Source organism: Populus nigra, chromosome 14 (assembly GCF_951802175.1).
Source record: "Populus nigra chromosome 14, ddPopNigr1.1, whole genome shotgun sequence".
Lineage (NCBI taxonomy): Eukaryota > Viridiplantae > Streptophyta > Magnoliopsida > Malpighiales > Salicaceae > Populus > Populus nigra.
In genome coordinates, this window is record NC_084865.1 from 5,896,641 (window position 1) to 5,914,799 (window position 18,159).

The 18,159-nt window shown below is 36.8% G+C and overlaps 2 protein-coding genes across 3 annotated transcripts; both read right to left on the reverse strand.

Annotated features, from left to right (window-relative positions):
- Window positions 1-1,097: 1,097 nt before the first annotated feature.
- On the reverse strand, window positions 1,098-5,155 carry LOC133673327 (uncharacterized). The gene is made up of 10 exons (XM_062094062.1): window positions 4,612-5,155; window positions 4,355-4,533; window positions 4,208-4,288; window positions 3,880-4,077; window positions 3,159-3,795; window positions 2,536-3,037; window positions 2,257-2,376; window positions 1,698-1,789; window positions 1,424-1,555; window positions 1,098-1,198 (listed from the first exon to the last, which is right to left on the reverse strand). The coding sequence occupies exons 1-10, from the start codon at window positions 5,153-5,155 to the stop codon at window positions 1,098-1,100; spliced, it is 2,586 nt and encodes an 861-aa protein (XP_061950046.1).
- A 1,289-nt stretch (window positions 5,156-6,444) lies between these two features.
- LOC133672465 (myosin-1-like) lies at window positions 6,445-17,709 on the reverse strand. Of its 2 annotated transcripts, XM_062092888.1 has the most exons (24): window positions 17,325-17,709; window positions 16,140-16,898; window positions 15,851-15,952; window positions 15,617-15,760; window positions 15,381-15,531; window positions 15,242-15,269; window positions 14,165-14,330; window positions 13,961-14,024; window positions 13,825-13,838; window positions 13,666-13,750; window positions 13,400-13,503; window positions 13,136-13,274; window positions 12,400-12,518; window positions 11,890-12,042; window positions 11,708-11,797; window positions 11,301-11,378; window positions 10,426-10,584; window positions 9,943-10,149; window positions 9,252-9,457; window positions 8,998-9,133; window positions 8,649-8,778; window positions 8,378-8,524; window positions 8,052-8,119; window positions 6,445-7,322 (listed from the first exon to the last, which is right to left on the reverse strand). In XM_062092888.1, exons 2-24 carry the CDS (start codon window positions 16,512-16,514, stop codon window positions 6,663-6,665), a joined length of 3,525 nt encoding a protein of 1,174 aa, XP_061948872.1. In that variant the 5' UTR covers window positions 16,515-16,898; window positions 17,325-17,709; the 3' UTR covers window positions 6,445-6,662. The 2 variants fall into 2 exon arrangements, with proteins under 2 accessions (XP_061948872.1, XP_061948873.1); XM_062092889.1 differs by lacking the exon at window positions 17,325-17,709 and having other exon boundaries at window positions 15,851-15,965; window positions 16,140-16,373.
- Between the last annotated feature and the right edge of the window lie 450 nt (window positions 17,710-18,159).

Below are 18,159 nucleotides of genomic sequence, written 5' to 3' on the forward strand. Positions count from 1 at the left end.
GATTGGACATGGAGTTTTCTAGATAGAAAATCCACGTAAGGGTACTTTACATTCGTTGGAGGAGCTTGGTTACATGGAGGAGCAAAAAGTGGTGGCTCAATCAAGTGTTAAAGCAAAGTTTGGGGGGATGGTAAAAGGGCTTTGTGAACTACTATGGTTTAGAAGGTTACTAATGGAAATAGGCTACGGTCCCAAGATGGAGATGAACTTGTTTTGTGACAATAAGGCAGCAATTAATATCTCACAAAATCTTATCCAGCATGATCAAACAAAACACATGGAGATAGACCCACATTTTGTTAAGCAAAATCTTGAAGAGAAGATTATCCTTCTTCTTTTTTTGTCAAATCAGAAGACCAACTAGCAGATATACTAACAAAGGTAGTTTCTAGTAGATTTTTTCATGCCTCCCTTGACAAGTTGGGCATTAAAGATATCTATGTACCAACTTGAGGGAAAATATTAGCATGAATCATTAGAATTACAATGAAATAGAAACACGTAGAATTACAATGAAATAGAAACACCAATTGTATATATTAACTCATGTATTTTCAAGCTTCAATCTAGGAGAGGGCTGCTATGTAAAGTGGAATAGTTAAAACATACCTCTCTCCTGTGTGTGTGTGTGTGTGGATCGTAACTCAATTAATAAAAGTGAAAAAAGTTTGATTCTCTTGATCTAACAATTTTAACACACATCCTTCTCACCCCCCCCCCTTCTATTTCTGGTTATCTCTTCTTATTTTTTTTATCCAAATATATATATATATATATATATATATATATATATATATATATATATATATCTGAAGGTGCTTAAGCAATTGACAAGAGAAGAAACTTACAAAGTTGGTAAGGGGGCAAACTGTTGAACTGAGAAAGAATATATTTGATTTTTATTTCAATACAAAAGTAAGAGAAGAAGAGGCTCTTATATATAGCTTATACAGAGACTAATTAGAAAAAACTCATTACACTAGTCTAGGAAATAATCATGGACGATTTACAATCAAGTAAGACTAATTAGGAAACTAAATATTCTATGATTCCTATTCTGTGATTTCCATATTTATTCTTCACGTTAACACTCCCCCTCAAGTTAGTGCATAGATATCAGCAATGTCCAACTTGTCAAGTGAGTTATGAAAGATTTTGCCCGAGACAACCTTTGTAAGTATATCTGCTAGCTGATCTTCTGATTTTACAAATGGAAATTGAATCACGTTGTCTTCAAGCTTCTATTTAATGAAATGTCGATCTACCTCAACATGTTTGGTACGATCATGTTGAACTGGGTTGTGCGCAATTGTTATAGCTGCTTTATTGTCACAAAACATGTTCATTGTATCTTGAGATGAACATCCAATTTCTTCCATTAATCTCTTTAACCAAAATAGCTCACATAGTTCTTTGGTCATACCTCTGAATTCAGCTTCTGCACTTGATAAAACAACTACCTTCTGTTTCTTGCTTCTCCAAGTAACTAGATTCCCGCCCACAAATGTGAAGTAGCCAAATGTGGATTTCCTGTCAGTGATGTTCCCTACCCAATCTACGTCAGTGTAACCATTAATGTGCAGATGTTGATGTTTCCTGAACATCAGTCCTCTACTTGGAGAAGACTTCAAGTATCGCAAAATACGAATCACAACACTCATATGATCTTCATTGGGGTAATGTATAAACTGACTTACCAAACTCATGGCATATGCAATGTCTAGTCGAGTATGAGATAAGTATATTAGTTTCCCACAAGGCGTTGATATCTCTCTTTATTGGTGGGAGCCTGATCAGGAAATTCTCCCAAATGTCTAGTTGAGTATGAGATAAGTATATTAGTTTCCCACAAGGCATTGATATCTCTCTTTATTGGTGGGAGCCTGATCAGGAAATTCTCTCAAACCATGGTTTTGAACTACTGATGTATCGATTGGTTTGCAGTCAAGCATTCCTATTTCAGACAGCAAGTCAAGCACATATTTTCTTTGGGATAGAAATATGCCTTGTCTCGATCGAGCCACTTCAATCCCTAAAAAATACTGTAATCCTTCGAGGTTCTTCATCTCAAACTCAGTTGCTAACTGCTCTTGTAATTTTGAGATTTCTTCTCTGTCATTTCCTATAATTATCATATCATCAACATAGATTATAAGAGTTGTTACCTTTTCTTGTTGGTGCTTCAAGAAGAGAGTGTGGTCTGAATTACTTTGTTTGTAACCATATCTCCGCATGGCAAAACTAAATCATCCAAACCATGCTCTCGGGGATTGTTTTAAGCCATATAACGCCTTTTGTAGCTTGCAGGCCACCTTCCCTTGCATTGGAGAAGTAAGGCCAGGTGGAACATCCATGTACACCTCCTCCTCAAGATCTCTATGGAGAAAAGCATTTTTCACGTCAAATTGGTGCAGTGGCTAGTCCCAAGTTTGCAGCAAGAGAGATCAGTACTCTCACAGTATTTAATTTCGCTACCAGCGAGAAGGTTTCTTGATAATCTATCCCATATTCTGAGTATATCCCTTCGCCACCAGCCTTGCTTTATATCTCTCTACTGAACCATCTGTTTTGTGCTTGACAGAGAACACCCATCTACATCCCATAGTTTTCTTTCCTTCAGGTAATGGTACGAGCTTCCAAGTATTAATTTTCTGTAGTGCTTCCATTTCTTCCTTTATTGCTTGAATCCATTTAGGATTATTCAAAGCTTCATTCACTGTATTAGGGACATCTTTTGTAGATAGTTTATGCATCAATGCCTTGAGGGGTTCAGACAGCTTCTGAGTTGAGACATGGTTTGCAATTGGGTACTTGGATTTGCTCATTCCATGATCAGGTGAATATCGTTTTGGAGGTTGTCCACGATTATGTCTGAAAGGCAAGTTATAGCCAGCAGAAATATTTTGAGATGAGTTTAGAACTTGTACCTCATGAATATTCTCAGGAGATTGAACTGATTGTGGTACTGTCATGGCCATGGAAGGGCTGTTCATTGGAGACTTCTCCAGTTGCTTCCATTTGCTCACTAGTTTCTGCACTTTTCTCCATTGTCTCAGTCTCAACGTGATCATCATTTTCTATTTCTCCTTGCTCCCTCATTAATTCTGTCTCTGTATCAATAGCAACATGCGGCTAGATAATATTATCTGAGATCTTACTTATCAGATGCTCATTATCTCCCTCTGCATTCTTCACTGTACTGTCAATAAAGCCCGGCCAATATTCCCAGGTGTGCTCTGCACTTAGAAGCTCCCCCTGACAAGAGGAGCTAGAAGATGGGGAAGTGAAGAAATGCTCAAATTCAAGGAAGGTAACATCCATGGAGATATAGAGTCGTCTTGTAGCTGGATCATAGCATCGGTATCCTTTCTTATGAGCTACATACCCAAGAAAAACATAGCGGACAGCACAAGGGACGAGCTTAGTTCGTTGATTTTTGTGTATATGAACATATACAACACAACCAAATGTTCTGGGCTGAAGCATGAGAACTGACGGTAAGATCACATGGTGGCCTAGAACTTGAAACAGGGTCTTATAGTCCAGAACTCTTGATGGCAGTCTATTCAGCAAGTATACTGCAATCACTACTGCATCAATCCAGAACCGTTTGGGCACATTAGCAGCTATCAAGAAAGCTCTAGTGATCTCCAAGATATGTCGGTTTTTACGTTCGGCAACACCATTTTGTTGTGGCGTTTGTGGACAAGATGTATCATGATGCATACTATGTTCCTGAAAGTATCGGTGGAATTGTTTGTTATCATATTCCCCACCATTATCGGATCGCAGAATCTATAGTGTTGCAAAAAATTGTGTTTGAATCATATTATAGAATGAGCGAAATATGTCAAACACTTCATGTTTCGTTTTCATCACATACAACCAAGTCATTCGTGTACAATCATCAACAAATGTGACAAACCAGCGAGCTCCAGAAGAGATAGTAATCGGGGCAGGGCCCCAAACATTAGTATGAACAATTGCAAATGGAGTGGCACTCTGATTTAAACTTATTGGGTAGTTGGTATGATACAAGATGAATTTTAGCTTTAATACAAGTTTCACACTAAAAATCTGCTTCACAAAATTCCGTGAATAGATCTGGAAATAAACAGCGTAAATACCGAAATGAGGGGTGTCCCAACCGATTATGCCATAACCAAATCCGTCGTTCCTTATTGTCGACGAGGTGTATGTTATTTGCTCGACCACAACTAAAGTCGTCCATGTAATACAGCCCTTCCCTCTTAGTACCACGACCAATAATCTCCTTGGTGAGAATATCCTGAAACAAGCAAAAACTAGGATACATTAGTGCACAACATTGTAATTCCTCAGTCACTTGTCCTACAGATAACAACTTATTGGATAGTGATGGAACTAGCAGGGCATGTGGTAATGAGAAAGAAGGAGAAGGTGCAACTGTTCCAGCCCCGGTCACTGGAAATGTCACTCCATTAGCATTAGCAATGCATAGCTGATTTGGTTGAGTGGTGTCAGACAAATAACAGGGATCATACGTCATGTGGTCTGTTGCTCCAGAGTCAATGATCCAGCCATCATGATCATGTCTTCTCTTCTAAGAGCAAAAAACATAACCTTGATTACCTGGGTCATTCTGATCAGTCTGTTCTTTAGCTGAGATAGGAGATTCTTGTGCAGGTACAAGTGATAGTGTAGGTTCCATGCTCATAAGGGCTGCACGACCAGGATGTTCACTACGCCTGGCTTCTGATTTTTTCTTCGCCTTGAGTTCGTGCCACCAATTTGGATAACCATGTATTTTGAAACATGTATCTTCGGTGTGTCTTGTATTTCCACAGTGTGTGCAACCTGCCCCTTCCCCATGTGATTTTGTAACTGGCCTTCTATTTGCTGGCATTAGAAAGGATAAACGATGCTGAGGTTTCTGTCCTCCCCTTGACAGCATAGCACCTCCAGGTATGACTTCTTCATTTTTCAGCATCACAGATTGTCTTAGGTCTTCTCTCCTGACTTGTGCATAGGCTTGTTCTACTGTTGGAAATGGCTGCATCTGGAGCACATCTGCTCTAATATTGTCAAGTTTGTCATCAAGCCCGTCTAAGAATATATAGACTTTGTCCTCTTGCAAAAGTGAGTTATATTTCTGTATGTCAGTATTGCACTCCATAGGGTTTGGACGCCGGAAATCAATCTCTCTCCATAATTCCTGCAGATTGTTGTAATATGTTTTCAATAGATCCTCCTCCCTGTTTCAGCCTGGTAACTCTTTTTTTGAGACTTGTGTCATCCCTGCTGTTAGATCTGCAAGGATTGAGTTCTCCCCTTCATAAGTTTTCACCCCAGTAGAAGGGGTTTCCATTCTTTTTCAGAAAAATTCTATGGCCCTAGAATCTCTGCTCTTATACCATGTTGAACTGAGAAAGAATATATTTGATTTTTATTTCAGTATAAAAGTAAGAGCAGAAGAGGCTCTAATATATATAGCCTATACATAGACTAATTAAGAAAAACTCATTACACTAGTCTAGGAAATAATCATGGACGATTTACAATCAAGTAAGGCTAATTAGGAAACTAAATATTCTATGATTTCTATTCTGTGATTTCCATATATATTCTTCACGTTAACACAAACCACATTTTCCATCCAAGCTATTGTCTTTGAAATGGAGGTACTGCATCTATCTCATGCTCTATATGATTAATGGATTTTGCTCGGTATAGTATATGCGATTTCCTTCTACTCCTGCACCTTCCGAGACGATGCAGTAATTGGCTGATATTTGCTCTTTCACTGCACTGCAATAAGTTGCTCTGTTACTTCTGCCAAGTAGCACTTTCGTTCATCATCATCACCATAATAATAATCCCAGCAGGGGAGGTAGATGATTTGAGATATCTTTGAAGAGGTTGAGTTTAAATCATCAGAAAGACACAAATTTCCATCAGTCCATGAGGCAGAACCGTCCATTACAGCTTGCCATATCTTCATGCCGCCTACAACAAGTTTCAATAAATCTCCAATGTTTGTCGTCTCCGATCTTGCAAAAAGTCACAGCTTCTACTTCTTCATAATTAAGAATCATAACATTGCATGGCAGGTTACTCGAGGATGGAGTAGAATAAAAGAAAGCTTCGAGGGTGGGCCGGTGAGATTTGGAATTCCAGTCATTATAACCAGAATGATTAGTGGCAGGAGGGAGTGCTAGTTAGAACCAATATAAGCAACATTTTTTTTTCTGAAACAAAGACAACGGTTCTAGTTTGGGTAGGCTTGAAAGGTATAGGGAGTGATCCATAGAGGAGAAGACTTTGCTTGTGTCATGGGCGAGAAACGGTATATTTGGGAACATTTATGGAAGTTTCCTTGTCAGCAATACGGGTCAACAATTGCAATAAAGAGACTGAATTTCCTGATTAATTAAAAAAGATTAAATACGAAACAGACACTGCCAATGGAAGAAAGTCTACTTCTTCATCTTGTGTAATAATAGAAAAAGAATGATGTACATTTTAATTTAGGCTTCAATGAAAACTACCAGGCTCTGCCATCACCACATCGCTCGTATAACAAAACTCATCACAATTTCTCTGCTATAGAATTTTTGGATGTTAAATAGCCAGGAGCTAACCACCAAACAAAGCAACAACTATAACTCACTATAGAAAGTAATCTAACTATACCTCGTGCTGTTCCTCCTGCCCCACCACTTCTTTTTCACCCTATCAAGGGCACCTTCATCAGTTCCGAGCTTGTTCAAAATCAATTTTGTTTCCCGTAGTCTCGATCCATAATCCTTCTTCCAAGCTTCAAACATCTGCTTTAACCGTCTGAGCTCTCGGTCAGCATTCATACTTGCATCAACCTGACCAGATTTTACCTCTACCAAGAACTTGGCATCATCTCCAAAGACTTGACTCCTCTGCTCAAATTCTTCAGCTAACCGGCTTATAACACTCAAGCCCGCACTGATTGGTCTCACACCGTTATTTTCTTGACCCCTATGGTTACTTCCTGTATCCCAGCTAAAGTCTCTCTCTTCGCTTGCGTTGACTGATGCATCAGAATTTCTCTCAGAATCATCAACAGATAGGCTCTTCTTTGCAATGGAGAGGCTGGATTGTAGGGATCTCATCTGTTTCTGCCACATTTCTTCCATGGACTTCATTTTTAACTCATATTCAGACCAGCGGCTCTCATATTGTTGGAGCCGTTGGTGAAGGATGTCATTCTCCTCCTCTTTCTCTCTAAGAGCAGCCTCAGCTTTCAGAACTCGTCGCTGTAATTCAGCAAGATAAGATGCCTTCATGAGCACCTCATCTGACTCATTGCCCTGTTGAGAACTTGTAATTGTTTAATATCTCAACTGTAAGAATACAAGAGACTCTAATATGAACAGTGTCTTCTTAGGAAAGAAGGACCAAAGCATTACCCAAACGAATAATCACCGATATTTACACTATTAAATACTGTTTCAGTCAGACAATAAAGATCACACGTTGGGTTTCAAAATGGGGGAGGGCAACACAGTAGTGTCCTGTAAAATTAAGCCCATATGATAGTTAAGTGACAGGCTGCATATGATCCATCCTTGGAACTGGATCCTCACCTTCATTATATACATGTAGATTTTACCAGGAATTCATAAAATTAAGCTCTTGGTGGGGGATAGAGCAGAGTCCTTAGGACAAGCAACCAGACAGACTGGGATATATATCTACATCAATTTAATAAAGTATACTCACAAATCACATGTATGGATAGATACAACGATAGGTGCTCATACATGAGACGAGAAATTATCAATCCCAATCTCATTTGAAACCAGTGCATTGCTCTGTTATGATATCCCTGAAGCTTCTTTTTCAATAGTAAAAGGTTGCAATTGAGATACATACAGATAGATATAGCAAGTTCAATATAAATAGACAACAAAAAAATACAAAAACAAATCAGGATTCTATCAAATAGGGAACTAATGACAACAAAATTGGAAGCAAGATCAAATTAGCAAACGAGTGATAGTTATAATGGGTGTACAGGAAAAAGATGGAATAGGTACCTTCGTTGCCCCAGATTTCAATAATCCTACATCACCTGAAAATCTTCTCACCAACCATCCACGAATAACTGCAGCATAGCACAGACAATTTCATGAATAACAGACAGACCATCTTATTAATAAAAGCAAAGCAGCTTGGTTTAAACATTTCCAAACAGAAAATGTAAACAATCTCAAGTGTTGACTGAAACCAACTAGACCACAACCTCCAGGAACCCAACCCAGAGATTGTTCCTTGCAAACTCTGATCTCAATCATTCAGATGAGCAAAGATATCTGACTTTACAGCAATAAACTCAAAAGTCCAGGACAGAACTTATGAATACCTGATTGTATCAAGATTGAAGCTTGATGCATGTTTTTGTATTTTTTCCTACAGATTGTGCTTTTGATGTGTCTTTGTATAACAACAGCAGCTCTATGTCTTTGTTGTAAGACTGCATATTCCTTTCTGAATTTCTCTCCACGAACAACTGTATGAAGGAATAAATAAGTCATCATCACAGGCATCCTCACATATAATTTATGTTTCCTTTTACAAGTATGACAATGGTTTAAAGTAAACAAAGGTTCACACTAGAAAAGAGAGGGTAATACATGACTGAAGAGCACAAACTCCTCTTCTGAGCTCCCTGAGGTAACTGCGAGCTTGGTGCCCTCTGAAACAGCTTTGAACACGTAAAATACCATGTAGAGTGCGGTTTCTTGTATCCTCAAGCACACCAATCTGCATAAAATGTACGAGATGAGCATAAAGGTTTAACAATCATGTTTGAAAGTAGGTTGATAATAATCCATGGTATTTATCCCAGGAAAAAAAAAGTTCTCAAAACCATCTAAAGAAGCCATGTATGATAAACATGTAATAGTCATTTGTATGTATGTTTGTTCATATGCATGTAGGTTTCCATGTGTTTTGTGTGCATATGCAGATTCTCCATTTCACCTGTCCTGTTCGGAAAAATAATTTTGTGTAGCCAACTTGATACATCTCTGGCATGATATTGAACTGATGAAGAATTGCAACTGAAACGCTGAGTGGATCTTGAGAAGCAACATTTTCCAGCAGAAGAAAACCATATCTGATGCAATAATCGTGTCAGGCAATAAGCATCCCAAAAGCAAAATGAGATACTAAACACTATGGAATCAGACAATTCTGGAAGTTGTCACATAAGCTGAAAGAGTAATTTTCTTTACCTTCTGGCAAACTTCTGGTGTGACATTCTGGTAGGAAATCCACACCTTGATATACGAACTACTTCTAGAACTCCGCAACATCTCAGTTGCTGCAATACAAGTCCTTGCTCATATGACCCAGGAGAAGGAGAGTTGTTAGGCTTTATACAACGTATGAAATGTGGTGTTGTGTTCTCTAGACGTTGCATCAATTGGAACAGTTGGCCCTATACACCAAAATGCTAGGTTAATAGAATTATTGGGACAAGCAGAAGCTAGATTGTTACCTAGCATTCACTCATCTGTGCTTAACACATCAAATATAAAAGCCTTTCAGATGTAAGGGGAAACATGCAAGAGAATAATGATAATCCCTTTTTTTACCATTAACAGCAACATACATCTGATTTACAGGAAACTTTTCAAAGCACTACCATCAATAATACAAGTGTTGATTAAGAACAAACTCTTTCTCAACTGATCCAAATTAAAAAGAAACAAGTTTCCTAACTATCAGGATTGAACAGTTCATATTCTTGATCATCACAAATCATTATCTGATAAATAATGGCTTACAAAACCCTCTTCTTGATAGTGAACAAAACCTTGTATCATTAGGCAACGAAAATAAAAGAAAAATAATTCATGGCCAATGTAAACCTTAGGGCATCCCAGTTTTAGGTTTGGGTACAGACAACAGAACGTAATATACCTTAAATTTTGTTGCAACACTTAGCTTTTGTGAATCTGCTCCACCTGCTTTATATAAATGACCAACTATAGGTTTCTCAGTTTGTGTAAGCATATTGGAAGCAAATATCTGGGGGAGATGGCATGAACATGAAGAGAGAAGCTGGATAGAGTCCAAGTGTAATAAGTCTCTATTCTTCTCCAGAAATCCAGTTGTATCATAAGTAACCTGAAATTCAACACAGTGACAGCATTAAATGAGGTAGCCTTTTCATAACCAAAAGGTCATGGCACCTACATTGTTAAATCACTTTAATCTTAAGGGAAACTAAAAGAATCAGAAGCACAGTCGTCCACAGCTGGCTGGGTCACACTAACAGTAAAAGGGATCTGAACAATGGCATTCTTTCAAACAGTGCCGTTGGTCAATTTTGACCATTATAAGCACTTGAGTCACAACAAAAGGAAAGCACAAAGGACTATTTGTTGACTGAAAGGCCAATACCTCGCCAGCATAATGGCTGACACTGAAGGCCTTGCTTCGCTCTCCTCTGAAACAAGAATTAGAGTTCAAATGCTGTTTAAGCTTGTTGGCAAATGTCAAATCTGTACCATTTGGAAAGGTGGACTCCTCATCCAGTAATGATAATAAGCCCAAAGGTTTCTGCATAAAAGATAAAAGGTTCAGGTTGTATAAATTCAAATTTCAAAAACAGAAGAAATTTGAGAGAAGTCAAGAAATTCCTGCAATAAAAGACAGAGCAAAGTTGTCTAAACTATGAAACTTGAGCATTAGAACTAATGCAGAAAACAAATTTAAGAAACCATTTTTACTGTGCACGATCATCCACATTTGTTAATTTTAATTTGTCAAACAAAAAGAAGATAGTCTCATTGTATCAGGTTTTCTATACCTCTATTACACAAACTACAAAAAAAAAAAAGAGAAAAACACTCATGATAAGAAGGGAGTCAGCTTATATCTTGAGAGTTTCTTAGAACTCTAAAAAAAAACACGTTTTGCATTTCTTTTGCTGACCACGTCAAGAAACTATCCCATTTGCACCTCAAGACCTCAGTTGACTTGTAAGAAGACAGGGTATGAAACTTGCATTCAACATTGATGGAATCCCTATCCTTCTCAAGATATGCAAAAATGCATTGGTTAACCATAGAAATAACCATCAGGTTTGAATATAGTCCACAAAACATTATGCGGTGAGGAACAGAAACATCAATTTAATTATCATATCAAGGTATATTCAACAGGCTCGAAACAGTAATATTACAATAGAGGTACATGTTTCTATTTCCAACACTACAATTCAAAGAAACAAATAAAAAGCACAAATGAAACATTCTAGCAAGTTACTCTTGTACCTTTTCAAAAAGATTGAGACAGTCTTGGTTATCTTCAAAGTCAACCTTGGCCCAATCAATGCCATCTTGTATGTATTCCTGGAAGACAAGAACATCTTGTAAACACATGCACTGCAAATGTAGTAATGCATCCTAATTTCTTAGGCTACAGAAGCTCAAAAGCCTAGTACTGTGTCATATATAGATGTTGAAACCACTACTAATACATCATAATGATATGTCAGAATTCTTAACCTTTTTTCCCCCAAGGAGACAGAAGTTTTGTTTTTTAAGAAATAGGAGAATTCCAGAACTCACTTTTGGATATTGAGGATCAATGAGTGAAATTTTAAGACATCCCTCACCCATTATTGCCTTGAGTTCAACTATGAAACCAGGAGTCTTGTAAGATGTTTTAAGATACTTACCTCCTGCTCCAACTTGAATAAATGACGATTGAAGTGTTGCTGTAATCTCTCATTCGCATAATTTATGCAGAATTGCTCAAAACTATTTCTCTACAGATACAGTAAATAGCATAGAATGTCATATATCAAAATTCAACTCATACACAGAGAGAATATCACAGTAGGATGATGACTAAACTCACTTCAAACGATTCAAATCCATAAATGTCAAGAATGCTGATGGATCTGCCAGTTCTCCTTTTACCAACTGCAAGTGATTTGTTGACTTGTTCAACAAGCCAATCAAACAAGCAAGAATATATCGACTTTGCCAGAGCATCTCTTGTATCAATTGCCTGAAAAGTAGAAGAAAAAATTGTTCATAACTGAATGTCTTTATGCACTCCATGGAAAATTACTAGTAACAGGAGCTCAAGTAAAGACCTTTGCATTCATACATATCTATATGTTTTTAAAATTCAATTAACTTTCAAATAGATACCACCTCCAGACAGACTGCAGGGTGGTCCAATATTACAGTTTTAAAGGTGAAAGTTTGAAAAGGATGTTGGTGCTTGTTTAGATCTGTCGCTTATGAGAGGCAAGCATATACTTGTTGCCTTGCTATATATGCAAGTGTAAGTCAAACGCAACAGTGAGTTTCCCCTTAAATATCTAACTATAGAAAAGGCTGATTTTTTACATTTTCTCACCTGTGATAAGGTTAGCTTTTGGACAATTGTATCATTTCCAACCCTCATCTTGCGAGTGGATAAAGCCAGCTTAAGCTCCCCAACATTACATCCAATCAATTTTGCAACAGTGGTTAGACCTGAACATGATAAAAGCAAGCCTCAGTGCAACAATTTGACCACATGCTGATCACACCATACCAAATAATTTCCAAGGAAAAAGAAGAAAACCAAATAATTTCCAAGGAAAAAGAAGAAAACGGAGTTTGATTTGCCTCTAGAAACAAGCACAATCACTCTAAGAAGTATCAATAAGATCAAATATAAGATGCTGTTGGAACTAATACAGCTTATAATAGTTGTATTTCATCCTCACAAAATAACTAAAACAGAAAAATGAAACAAACAGGAATAGCATTATTGCAATTATTGCATGTTTCATTACTTGGGAGGTCAGCATTTTAATTAGCATTGCCAGCCTGTTTTAATTACTGTGCTAAAATCTAATCCTTCATGACTATATTTGTCAAACCATCCATGACTAGCAACATAAGTTCAGCTGTCATTCATATTCAATGTCCATGTCGATGCAGGGTGGCCAATCAATCAAAGCAACTCTTCTCTAGATTTACTTCTGAACATTATTACTTTTTCAAGAGAAAAAGTCAAGAGAATTATTATTTTTTCCTAATAGTGAGAAACAATGGATATGATGAATTTAAATATGTTAATCATCCAATTTTTGAAAGCATCTTACCTTCATCTGCCATAGGTTCAACATGATTTTCATTATCAACAACAGAAAATGAGACATTTCCAAGCCACAGCACTGCAGCAAGCATTGCAAATACACTCTCTTGGTTTTCCTTGCTGACATGAACAATATCCAGAGCTTCCTGAAAAGTTGTAGCAGCTATAAGCAAGTTGGCATGCAAAACCTCTAGTCTCAACATAAAAGCAAAAAAAAAAAATTTGAAGATTAAAAGCAACTATGCAAGAAAATGGGAAGCCAAAAACAAACCATAACAGCATGGAAGCGTTCAGCATCATCAACCCCAGTAATTGTGTAGCAATTGCTCTGCCTTAAATATTTATATTCACTTGCAATCTTCAAGTTTATTTTCTCTGTGCTCATGAAAGAAACAGCAGAAAGGGGGTAGGATCATTTGTTATTATTACATAGGAATCAGTATATTTGGATGCTTTTTTTAAAGAAAGGAACTTGGTGCGCTCTTAAAATACGCATCAAAATTTGAACACATTGAGAAAATATATGGCAGTACATACCTCTTAGTTTTGGTGAAGCCCCAGCACAAAGCTGATAAAATATATGATATGACCTCTCACCCTCCATGCATTGGACCACTCTGGACTGTTTATTTAAAAGATTAAATTGGCAACTCAAAAAAATGATGCAGGCAATATGAAAGAGGAATAGAAAATTACCTTTTCCAGTAAAACTGTGCACCAAACAAGAACGAACATAGATTCATAACTCAGTCAGTAACAGAAATTTCAAAAAAGTGAACAGGAAAATATATCCAACATCATTGAAGTGCATCAGTAATCTGAGCAGTCTTACATGTTTGAATTTTGGCACCTGATATTTTTCCTGTTTCACTAAAGTGGATTTCAATCAGCTTTCCCTGCAACATGTTCAGAACAAGTATTGATAATGAAAATTAAATTCTGGATGACAATAATAACTGTCATCCCTCAATACCAGTAGGTTAACCTAGAGAGTAAAGAACACTGTGATGTTTCAAACAAAGAACATGGAGCTTACAAAGCGACTTGAGTTGTCATTCCTCAATGTCTTGGCATTACCAAAGGCTTCTAGAATAGGATTGGTTTTCAATATTTCATATTCTATCCCACTGCCACCACCAAGAGCAGCCAAATATTGCATTGCTATCTTTGCTGTCTCTGTTTTTCCTGCTCCACTTTCACCACTGAGGCAACAAACAAATGGAATTGAACTCAGATGTGTACAAGGAATGTTAATAAAAACACTATAAAATTGTGCTAAAAATGCTATAAACTTGTGCTTCTTTGGCATGTCATGTTATGTGCCATTTATTGGATGATATGCATCATGTGTACTGTATCATTTTGAGAAAGTGATAAACTGGTTAAAAGAACACAAAAGGGAGGCACGTGCTAGTATAAATCCAAAACCATCCAAAAACTTCTAGATCATCAAAATCCAAAACACACAAGACAAATGAAAGTGAGAAGTACGCGACCAAGCAGAGTTCAAAGGAAGGATAGAATTTCTTCCTCGATTATACTCCATCTGATAGCGTGAGTCACTCAAATAAAATAATCACAAGGACTTTGCATACCCAAAGAAGACAAGAGAAGCAATAAGTCCATAAGCAGACAATGAGGTTAGGTTAGTAGAATCTATAACCCATTTTTTCAGTGGATGGGCTATTTCTAACACGCTGGGATGCAAGGAAGTTATCATAGTTAAAGTTCATTACGTTCTCCAGTAGCTTCACCCTTTTTTCATGGCCTTTGTTATATACTGCAAATTATTTAGTCTTGTATGTTAACAGTGAACACTTTATCATATAATAACAAAAGCAGAACTCTGGTCACCACAAGGATAACGAGATGGTATCTCTCTAGATGTTATTTCCAGATGAACATCCACTAAACCTTCAACATGAACATTGACATAGGTGTGAAACACACATGGTTTCAACTTGTCATATAAACTATCTACAAAATGCCACATTATGAGTTCCTACTCAAACTGCCTAGAAGCCAACAGCATGAGGAACAATTAATTGATAAGCTATTAATTGAAGAAGCACCTTCAAAAAAAAAAAATCTTAATTACTCACACTTTACTAACCTTATAATGATAGATTGATTTACTTCATCTGGAGAGAGAGGAAAAAAAAGAATAAGAACTCTACAAAATATGACAAATTTCAGAAAGTCACAAACCACCAGAAACTCAGTCTTTCAGAATATATGAAAAATTAAACCACCTCGTATCATTTCCCGGATGGCCGTGTCTGTAATGGCATACACATGTGGGCTCTCCATAGATTTATTCTTATATGCTTCAATGTAATTATTTCCATATAAAGGAACTTCCTTGAAAGGATTGATGGCTACCAGAACTGGCCCTGCTTTTGTCTAAATTGCACTCAAAAGAATTAGGGGAAATCAGTATTTCACTAACAGATTCAAAACCAAATATAATACTAACACAAACACTTACATAAATCATATCACGATTGTATCTATACTGAAGATTGTACAACACTGATGGCTCATTTAGGTAACTAAGTTGCATGAGATCATCTACACCATCAAGGATATCAGGATTTGCTGGCACAAGACTTTCAGTTTTCACCTTTAAAACCTATGATTTGAAACGCAAGTCAAATTAAAACATCCCTAACTATTTATACCACAAAAACATCTTAAAAAATTTTCTGAAAATTTCACTTACTTTTCCATCAGGGAGAGAAATAGTAGACTCGGTCCCTGAAGTTGATAAAATCTTCCCCAGCTCCCAATTCCCATTAGGAAGTTGAAACCAGGATTGAAGTTTCTGCAATGGTAAACTTTAACATAGGTAACAAGATCAATGAATTGAATGCTAATCAATCAACTTAAATCTGAATAGCTTCATCATAATTTAGTATCAACCTCCACAGCCTCTAGATAAATATGCATCCAAAACTGCAAGAATTTAGCCATAATCAGACCAAAAACTAATCCCATTCATGTAAGGGTACCTTGTTTGTGGCATAGGAGCTGGTATCAGACCACCTGCGTTCCCTGCGAGATGTTGATATTGAAGGCAAAGGCATAACCACAGTGTCCAAATCTTCATCACCCACAGAAGGCCTTTGTTCAATCAAGATAGCAGTCCGACTATAAGGTGAATCCTCACTGACATCATTGCCAACACTATCCTGAGCTCCCTCAACAAGGCCATTCCCTATATCATTTTTTTCTGGAAAACTCAAACAGACTGCATTGCTATTTAATGATTTCACATCGACAGATTTTTCCAATTGTTCAGATGTTGGCGAACCCACGAACCTAAAATCAACCGGCAAAGATTTGATCGACTCTAGAGAAGGCAAGACCTGGGATTTCGGTAACATTTTCTCTGATCCTGACGATTGAGTTCCAACAGATGCCACAAGATAAAGGATCAATTAAAAGGCTAACTTTTTAGCTTTTTCACCCTAAAAAAACGTCTTATCACAAAGCCACACTTTAAAACTTATTTGGATACAGCTTGATGGAGGGGACCATAGTTTTAGAAACCAGCCCTAGTGCTCCCTCGATACTTAGTCACCACCATTCACAAGCTCAACACCTTAAAAAATCTATCCAAGTCCTTCAAGTAACCCAAAAAAGAAAAATCAATACAGCCCTTCACTAGCAGATACTTCTCACGGATCCTAAATAAATAAGAAATGGTTCAATTCTTCAAATTCCTCTCCGTTCTTCAAACTTGAATTACTAGAAAACCGCTCTAGTTTCTGCAAACATGAAGCAAGGTAACAAACTTTTATACCTTCCTTGACCACAAATTTCACTTACAAGGTTAAAAAAGACAACAATGCTTGTACGACTTGACTTGTATATGCTTTTAAGCAAGGTACCAAAATTTATAATTAAAAAAATAATGAAAAGGATCAAAACTTGAACATTGAAGTTCGAAGTTTCAATTTTTCTCCATTAGAGACCAAAAAACAAAATAATAAGTAAATCAAAGAACCGAACTTTTCTCCAATTTCCCTCATTTTCTACCCACTTAAAAGCAAATAAAATTTGCTGAATCAAACCGATCTAATATCCAAACTCACATTTTCAACTCATTAGCATTCACAGTAAGAACCAGAAATCTCAACTCCAAACTTAACAATTTGAAAATAAAAAACAGAAAGAAGCATCTCTTCGCATACCTTGAAATGGTCTAAACTTGGTCTTGTGAGGAAACAAAAACCCTTCTCAGTAAAGCAAAGTAAGTCAAAGCTGGCAGATCGATCTCAAGAAAAAGAAGAAAAAAAACCTCACTACATACAAAAAAAGTGAAGTGAAACAGTGAAAAATTAAGCTCTCTTTTTCTATATAAAAAGAAAAGGCCAAAAACGTAACAGCTCAATAGCAGAAACAGCAACTGTAGGTATAGAGAGAGAGAGAGAGAGGAGTGTTGTTTGGTCTGCGAGAAAGTGAGAGAAATTTAGTATCAAAATAGAATATTGAAATGGGAGGAGGAGGCGGAGGCAGGCAGGCTTGTGGAGAAGAAGCAGCTTTTTCTCTGCTTCACAAATAAAATAAAAATAAAGAGAGGAAACCAAGAAAGCTTCTCTTTTAAAAAAAAAACAAATTGAAGTATTTTACTAGATTTTTTAATTTTTTTCGTACCAAACGAATGTAATGGCATGATTAGGAATACAGTAAAGAATGTTTTATAATAAAATAATATTTTTTATAATAATAAATTAAAATAATTCAAAAACATCTAAAATAATTTAAAATTAAAAAAATTTCAATTTAAAAAAAAAACTCAATATCAAGACTTTTTAATAGGTTTGAAATCCGGTCTAGCCTAGCAGGTCGATCCAGAACCCGGCAAGACGCGAAAACCTGATTACAACCTGTTGATTTTTGTTTTTTTATCAAAATAACGTCATTTTAATTTTTAAAAAAATGACCTAAACAACCCGGTGACCCAGTCAAAACTCGAAATCCGGGTCTTGGACCGGGCCAACCACCAAGTCGGTTCTGAAAACTATA